Genomic DNA, 8,437 nt, shown 5'->3' on the forward strand with positions numbered 1-8,437 from the left:
CATAACGGACATCAACCACCTCCAAACACATATGTACAGTGTATTAACGAATAATGTAATGTAAAAGTGTTGAATGTGCTTTTTATGACGACAAAATATTTTAGCTCCTTTAATATACATAAACACTTAAGCTGCTATTGAAGTACTAAAATACTGCAACGACTTGGGCGCTGGTTTATCGCTCGAATTTTCCGCTCCACCTTAAATGCTATATGTAAACGATGTGGCAATTAAGGTGGGACGGGGTATTCGTGAAAAAAGAAGGCTAACAACATTAATCGAAGTTTCGTATATATAGCTAATGCGCCAGGATATTAAACATTATATTCACGTATTTTTATTACTACAAATAAACACTAGCGAAATTGACATTCGGTTGATTTTGGCGTTGGCTCCTCGTTCGAACACTTCACTCCACCTTAATTGTTGTATTTAGCTGCTGTGGCATTTAAGGTGGAATGGCAAATTGAAGGAAAATTTAGATATTGACTTGCGCAGCTAACGCTAGCTCTGGTCCTTCACGTAGGAAATACTTTAAAATTTAACGTTGTTTAACTGCACATACCATGTACCAGGTGCCAAGGATGATGGTCCCGGTTCGGACGTGGCAGCATCCGCAGCATCTTGTTGTGTAAAGTCTGCTGCGGCTCGGTTTAAAATGCATGGCGTCGTTATTATAAACTCCGTGGAGGAACATTGGAGAAAAGAAAGCGGAACAACAGAAAACCGCTCGGCCTAAAAACGAAAACAGCTCTCGAATCAACACACCCCCGCCTCCGCCTCCAGCCCGCTAGATCTCTGTGGTGCAGGGCTGAGATAAACCTACTAAAACCGCTCCTCCGTGGGCTGTGCGGTGGGCCCGAACCGCGGTGATGAGCGCTGTGAGCTAGGAGCGCTGTTGTGGGATCGGTGGGTTATGTAAACAACACACACACACACACACACACACACACGCACACACACAAATAATATATAAATAATACATTATCTATCTCTGCAAACATACACATGTGTATGTGTATGTATATGTATGTGTATTTATGTATGTGTGTGTGTGTATGTATGTATGTGTGTGTGTAGAGATAGAATGATTATGTATGTACAATATGTTGCCAAAAGTATCACTCATCTGCCTTCGCACGCAAATGAACTTGCACCCTTTGCTGCAATAACAGCTTCAACTCTTCTTTCCACAAGGTTTAAGAATTTGTTTAAGGTTATTTTGACCATTCTTCCAGAAACCCATTTGTGAAGTCAGACACTGATGTTGGAGAGAAGGCCTGGCTCGCAGTCTCCACTCTGTTCTACTGGGTTGAGGTCAGGGCTCTGTGTAGGCCAGTCAAGTTCTACCACATCAAACTCACTCATCTATGTCTTAATGGACCTTGCTTTGTGCACTGGGGCACAGTCATGATGCAACAAGGAGAGGTCGTCCCCACACTGTTCCCACAAATCTGGGAGCATGAATTGTCTAAAATCTTTTGGTATGCTGAAGCATTAAAAGTTAATTTCACTCGAATTTAGTGGCCTAGCCCAACTCCTGAAAAACAACACTGTCCTTGAGCTAATATGAAGATGACATGAAGTTTGGAGGTCTGTCCATTAATTGTCCATTAATAATGCCTCACTGCCCTCATGCCTGAATGAAATTAAATTCTCACAGTTTTCTACCATTTAAAGACAGGTCCTCCCATAAACATAGAAGCTGTAACTGCAGCAATACTACATACTTTTTTAACAATTACTTTTTGCATATTTGTTCCAGAATTAGATTAAACAGCCATGCAGTGTCTTAGCACTACACAGTCCAGTGTGGGACAACAAATACTCATATATTCTCCACAGGTCAGAAAGGTCATAGTATTGCCTGCAATATTCTGAGGGTGAATTAAAGTTCAGAATACAGTGTTCAGCATAATCTTATCTGCCTGAAACTGACTATAAAGCAGAGAGATACACGCTCACTCTGCCTGGCTGGGCTTGGTGGAAACAAATCTCAACATGAAGACTAAGCTTCTGCTGCTCGTTGTTTTCTGCCTGTGTGTGGACAGCAAGCCTTTGTCCAGCACTGCGAGGAGGAAATTTAAAAAGCTGCTGCTCATATCTTTTGATGGTTTCAGGTGGAACTACGATGAAGATGCTTACACTCCAAATATGGATGAGCTGGTGAAAGAGGGTGTTAAAGCAAAATACATCACACCGCCCATGATTACTATGACTTCTCCATCACACTTCACTACTATTACTGGTAAGAAGAGTCTATTCATGTAAAGTAGTTATACTCATGGTCAAGTAATGAATGTCAATGAAATGCATATTTTAGGAAATCTCCACTATATACAACTGGAATCTGTGAGGGGAAATAAATGCTAATCATAATGTATATATTTGTTTTAGTAGGTTACACAGCATTCACAAAACACACCTGATCTACACAATAAAATAAAGGTCCTTGGGCTTCTTATTGAAGCCTCTGGCATCTCGTGCCAGGATTTTCAGTGACCATTAATGGTCTTGTTCTCTCTAAATTGATACAAAGAACTGTAAGACCTCTCCCCATCACTCAGCACAATTTCAGCTAGCATAACAGAATTACGCAGTAAGTGTTCTCCCGTAAGCTTGTTGAACATGAATGATGTTGTGTTAGCAGCATTTTCTAAGGCTTTATATAATATAATGGGTTTTACCAAACAGCTGGGTGCTTTCATGCCAAAAAGCACCAAAAAGGGTGTTTTCTATCAAACCAAAAAACCCCATGCTACCCACTGGGTCTGTCAAAAATACCAGGTGTTGTTGTTAGGGCCACAGTTTGGAAAAATGTGGGAATCTCATGGGTGCTCTCATAGCACTCTTGAATGGATATATGGAGTGGATTTTAAATGTAACAGACAACAGCCAGAGACGATTTTACGCTCCATTACATTTGACCCGTCCTTCTCTCCTGAAACACTTATAACGCATGTTAATGTGTCACATGGTAATAATGCTAATGACTGAGCAGTCAAGCACAGTTCCAACATGTGGCCTGACAATGTGAAACAAACACCGCCCAGCTGGCTTTAAATAGTCTTGATGTGATTGAAAATGATGTGTAGTTATGTATTAGTAAGCAAGAAGAATAAAAATTAAATAGTTAAAAAAGCCCACTGACATTAGAGAAAAAGTGCATGAATTAATCATTAATCCCAACTACAGTTTTATTATTTTTTTGATTAAATAATGAACTCAGAGTTGATGCATGTCAGTGATTTTCAGCAGATGGTGGTTTAATCATTATGCCACCATACTCTAATTTCTTACTACTTTCAGAATCTGCCAGTAGGCTTCATTTAGAAGAATGACTTATTACCTGAGTGAAAATAATTACAAAGATCAACCATAACACTATGAGCACCTCCTTGTTTCTACACTCATTGTCCATTCTCTCAGCTCCACTGTCCACAGGAGCACTTGGTAGTTCTTCAGTTATAGATTGGAGTTCATCACTTGCTCTGCATAAATTGTTTGCCACATTTCACCATGTTCTTTAAAAGTCAGGACCACCACAGGCCAGGTATGATGATGTAGTTGATTGATGTATATGACGTATTACTCTGGGCTCTGTTGTCAGATTCTGATTTGTAAGACTGGCAAAAATATGTAGATGTGCCATTAGCAGTAGTTATACGATCTGCTTCATTTCTGATAAACCGAGTTCATAGGCTGCTTATGATATTGTTCATATTCTCTCATTTCAGAGCATTGGGCAAAATCATATCAGGGGTTGTGTAGATACTTAGCTGACTGCACATTGATTATCTTTATATCTGTGTGTTCAAGGTGCTGATAAGAAGTTACGATAAGTTTACGATAAGAAGTTCATAAAAGTAATAATGAAAGTTCAATTTGCTCACGCAACTGATAATAATAGTGTCAAATTGTGTGGCTTTTCTTTATATGGTAATAAAATATTTTACACAAAATGCATTGCTTTGTTTATGCCTGTGGTGTTGTGTGCCTATGTCCTTTATATGTATTTCCTGAATAATTATGATCCAATATCAAGAATTCTGACATTATTGAATATTGTCAGTGTCTGAAGAACACACATGTATCTCATTCCTTGTCTTCTGGGAACATTTCTGCTGGTTCATCATGGGATTTTCACAAATTTGAAAGAGCAGTTGATGTGTTCATTTAAAAGGTTCATGTATTCTGTCTACTACACCTGCTTCTGAGTGAACGAATGTCTGCATCATTACCTGAAATACTTTATTATTGTCATACAGGGCGGTGGATAGAAGATCATGGGGTTGTCCACAACATGATGTTTAACTCCACATCTCTTCTGAAATTAACTCATAAAGCAACTCTGAAACGATCCGAGTGGTGGGACAATGGTCCTTTGCCTTTGTGGATAACAGCTCAGAACCAGGTATGGAACTATTTGAGGCTGATTTTGCTAATATTGCTTTTAATGTTCAATATACTTCTCCCTGTGTTTGCATGGGTTTCCTCTGGGTGCTTCGGTTTCCTCCCACGGCCCAAAAACACACGTTGGTAGGTGGATTGGCCACTCTAAAGTGTGAGTGTGTGTTTCGCCCTGCGAAGGAATCGCACCCTCTCCAGGGTGTGTTCCTGCATAGCTCCCAGTGATTATGGGCGGGCACCAGACCCCCCGCAACCCTGAACTGGATACGCAGTTACAGACAATCAATAAATGAATGAATGTTCAATATTTAGATGTATAAAACACAGAAATGTGTTTCAAAAATAAAACATATTCTCTATATCTAACAATTTTTAAAGAACAGTAAAGAACAGGTGGTTCACCAGCTTTACTTGGAGGGAGGCAGAGACTGAACAGCAGTGTGGATAAGACATTCACTCTGCATACATTTAATGGGGTCCATTTCCCCTTTCAGGGAGGGACACTGTATAACTTTGTCACTATGAGTTTGTGAGCATGCACTTTTTTTTAAATCTGTCTTTTATAGCAACCCTATGCAATGTGTTTATGAGGAAAACTCATATCACAAGACGATAAAAATATGATTATTCATGTAGTCCTAAGACCGACTATTAGATAATGTAGTTGTTTTAGCATTTATGAGGTGGTAAAACAATTATGTGTCCTTTGTTTATCATACTTTGCAGGGTTTAAAGACAGCCTCTTACTTCTATCCTGGTGGTGGAGCAAATTATAGTGGGCAGGCAGTGGACAGATCCCTGGTGGAGAATTATGGTCATCCAGATGATAATGAAACAGAGTGGCGCCAAAAAATCGACACAGTTATGGACTGGTTCACCAAAGAGGACTTTGACTTTGTTACTCTTTACTATGGGGAACCTGACAATGTGGGCCATAATGTAGGACCAGAGACGCCTGAGCGGAGGAAGATCATTGAGCAGATTGATCGCATCATTGGGTATCTAAGAACATCCATACAAAAGAACAAGTTAACTGATAGCCTTAATGTCATCATCACCTCAGATCATGGAATGACCACTATTAAAAAGAAGCCAGAGGTTAAGGAAATAAAACTCTCAGAAAACCTGAATTTTATGACGTTAACCCACTTTGATCTTCTGGACTATGGAGGATTTGGTATGATTAGACCCAAGAAAGGCAAAGAGCAAGAGGTCTATGATGCTCTGAAGAACGCTCACCCAAACTTAACTGTTTACAAAAAAGAAGAGATCCCCGAACACTTTCACATCGCCAAAAACAGCAGAATCCAAGATATTGTTCTAATCGGAGACTTAGGCTTCAATTTAAACTCGGTAAGCTGTGGGTCAGGTATGCTTTTCTTTCCAAAGAAAGTGTCAAAAAAAAATCCTATAAATATCTATTGATCCATTGTTGCTCTTTCTTTCTACGGAAAACTGAATAATTCATAATTATAACAAATCATTATTTATTATACCATTACATTTCATTTTTCAGAGAGTCATTTTCTATGTGAATAAAGGAGACCATGGCTTCAGTAATCAGGAAATGGACATGAAAATGATATTTCGAGCATTTGGACCAGACTTTAAGAAGAATTTCTTAGCTGAACCATTCGACAGTGTCAGTATCTACCCACTGATGTGTAAACTGCTGGGTGTAAATCCAGCTCCCCACAACGGCAGCCTCACTGACACTGAACTCATGCTGGTAGAGAACGTTGGTGCTGGTAAGTCCTTGACCTCATCTAATATCTATCAGTATAACTTTCTCAATATCAACACAAAGGTTTCTCTAAGGTATATTCTAAGAACACTAAAAGACCTTCAGACCTTTTACTGCATGAGATGTGTAACTGGTGGGAACAAGGACACTGTGTCGTTAATAATAATACATAGATAAAATTTTATATATGGAGTACTTTTCATGTACAAAACACCAAAGTATTTTACAATTCAAGAATAACATTAAAACATAAAAAAGCAAAGACACAGACGGACAAAAGAGTTATAGCTGAGCAAGAAAATGCATAAAAACTCATTTACATGCAGATGCTCCACTCTCCAAGAATACACACTTGCTTATTTTAAGAGTTAGTGAGTGAAGAAGAGAGGAAGTGAATGAGTGAGAGGTGTATTGCCCCTTAAAATGATACTTTTCATAAGCTACAGTATTCAATATGGATGACTGAATCAGTTAACTTCAAACAGAGACATCCACTACTGGATGAAATGTAATTTTCTTAGTTATCTGCTGAAACTGGTATTATCCTGACTTCAGTTATATTATAGGTATATATTATATATTCTGGGGAGGCTCCATGACCCTGGACTGGATTAGCAATTACAGACAATGAATAAATAAAAGTGTATAACATGTGCATTCATATATTCATGTCATGCTTTCATACTAAATGTTACTTTCTTTTTGTCAGTAACAACAGGAAATCCTCAGAGCTCATCCACTACGCTCCCTGGAAGAGGTGAGAACAGTGGAACACACTTTCCTCAAAATGTACTTTATGTTACACTAGTATCAGAATGAGGGCCCTGAGCAAGAACAATCACAGATCCTAACTCCAAGACTACGTACTTCCGTACTTTCTCCCCACGGCAGGCAGCCAGCGCCCCCTCGTGTCTCCAGCCTGTAAAAATGGACAGTCCCTACTGTAAAGTCCGCTTTGGCTAAAATATTTCACCTGCATTTATGCATTTCACCTGCATTTACTTGTCTTATTTCCATGTCGAATGTCTGATATCAGAATAATTTCTTCCAAGACACTGTCATCATATGGAAGCCTGTTTCCCCCACATAAAATACTACAAAAAAGGCACCAGTTTTTATTTTTCATTATTATGCAATTTGCTATCTCAATATTTTAAGATATTATTTTGAGATATTGTCAATATATTGTGATACTATCTCATTATTTTGAGATACTAAATCCATATATTGAGATTGTATACTATATTAATATATTGACTTATTATCTAATATAATGAGATACTGTCTCAAAATAATGAGATAGTGTCACAATATATTGACTTAGTATCTCAAAATAATGAGATAGTATCTCGAGAAATTGAGATAGCATCTTGCATATTAATAAAAAATAAAAAGTGGTGCCTTTTAAAAATTATTTTATGTAGCGGAAACGGGCTTCCATACCATCACCAGTGCAGTGTCCATCAAATAATTTAACAAACCTGGAACCAAGAGCATTTTATCATTGAGAGCGCATTATAACATTAAAAAACCTCCTTTGCTCAAATGGCAATAACATAGAGGCCTGTATGCACATATTATGGGAACAGATTTAGAAATATTGGGTACAAATGAACAAAACATGCACAAAATACAAATGTTGATCCCTCAAAGTATAATTATTATTTTTTTACAACAGACATCACTCACAAAATGTGTTTTTTCAAATAACAACGAAAAGAAATTTTTGCATTGTTAAACAGTCTACTTGAGCTACTGGATGCTTAAGTAACTGCATATGACACATCTTTATAAGAAGAAACTGACCACTTTGTTTTTGTCTTTTCTTTTAACTGCAGGTGGAAGTATACAGATGTCTGTCAGTCTCTTGGCCTTTGTAATGCTCATCATATCACTCTTATGACCTGTCAGTTGAACAAGTAGTTTCAAGTGAAATTCCTTCAGTGCTGTAACTGCGTATCCAGTTCAAGGTGGCGGTTGAAGTGTAATTAACTACCATAAATTATAATACTTTCATATATTACAATTTTTGTTCAAATTTACACCATAAGTCTGTTACTTATGCCCCTCATGATAAAAGAAGAAATGCAAAGCAACAATTCACACATTGTCATTAAATATAATCAGGGTAAATGTTGTTTGTACTACCAAAATGAAAAAGCTTGTGGTTAAACTCTGAATCACATTTATTATATAACAATAAACATTTTTTGTAGGCACAAATTTATAATTCTGTAGTTTCTAACAGTCCCAAACATTATAAATCATAATAAAAGAATGGCT

General features: G+C 37.8%; 2 protein-coding genes across 3 annotated transcripts in view; one reads left to right on the forward strand and one right to left on the reverse strand.

Annotated features, from left to right (window-relative positions):
• The window catches only part of laptm4a (lysosomal protein transmembrane 4 alpha), an 8,393-nt gene extending 7,478 nt beyond the window's left edge, over nt 1–915 (reverse strand). Inside the window, exon 1 of the mRNA XM_066676080.1 lies at nt 566–915. Coding sequence (XP_066532177.1) covers nt 566–697 — 132 coding nt within the window. The 5' untranslated portion in view covers nt 698–915. The remainder of the gene's footprint in view (nt 1–565) is intronic.
• Nucleotides 779–8,273, forward strand: zgc:153896 (uncharacterized protein LOC569930 homolog). 2 transcript variants are annotated; one of them, XM_066676079.1, is made up of 7 exons: nt 779–909; nt 2,121–2,248; nt 4,269–4,414; nt 5,137–5,763; nt 5,927–6,158; nt 6,864–6,911; nt 7,993–8,273. In XM_066676079.1, exons 2-7 carry the CDS (start codon nt 2,155–2,157, stop codon nt 8,055–8,057), a joined length of 1,212 nt encoding a protein of 403 aa, XP_066532176.1. In that variant the 5' UTR covers nt 779–909; nt 2,121–2,154; the 3' UTR covers nt 8,058–8,273. The 2 variants fall into 2 exon arrangements, with proteins under 2 accessions (XP_066532176.1, XP_066532175.1); XM_066676078.1 differs by lacking the exon at nt 779–909 and having other exon boundaries at nt 2,002–2,248.
• The last annotated feature ends 164 nt before the right edge of the window (nt 8,274–8,437 follow it).

Source organism: Hoplias malabaricus, chromosome 7, assembly GCF_029633855.1.
Source record: "Hoplias malabaricus isolate fHopMal1 chromosome 7, fHopMal1.hap1, whole genome shotgun sequence".
Classification (NCBI taxonomy): domain Eukaryota; kingdom Metazoa; phylum Chordata; class Actinopteri; order Characiformes; family Erythrinidae; genus Hoplias; species Hoplias malabaricus.

Coding starts and splice junctions, on each gene's coding strand:
- zgc:153896 (XM_066676078.1), top strand. CDS start 2,002: ATGAAGACTAAGCTTCTGCTGCTCGTTGTTTTCTGCCTGTGTGTGGAC. Junction 2,249..4,268: donor ACACTTCACTACTATTACTG/GTAAGAAGAGTC, acceptor ATTGTCATACAG/GGCGGTGGATAGAAGATCAT. Junction 6,912..7,992: donor CACTACGCTCCCTGGAAGAG/GTGAGAACAGTG, acceptor TTTTAACTGCAG/GTGGAAGTATACAGATGTCT.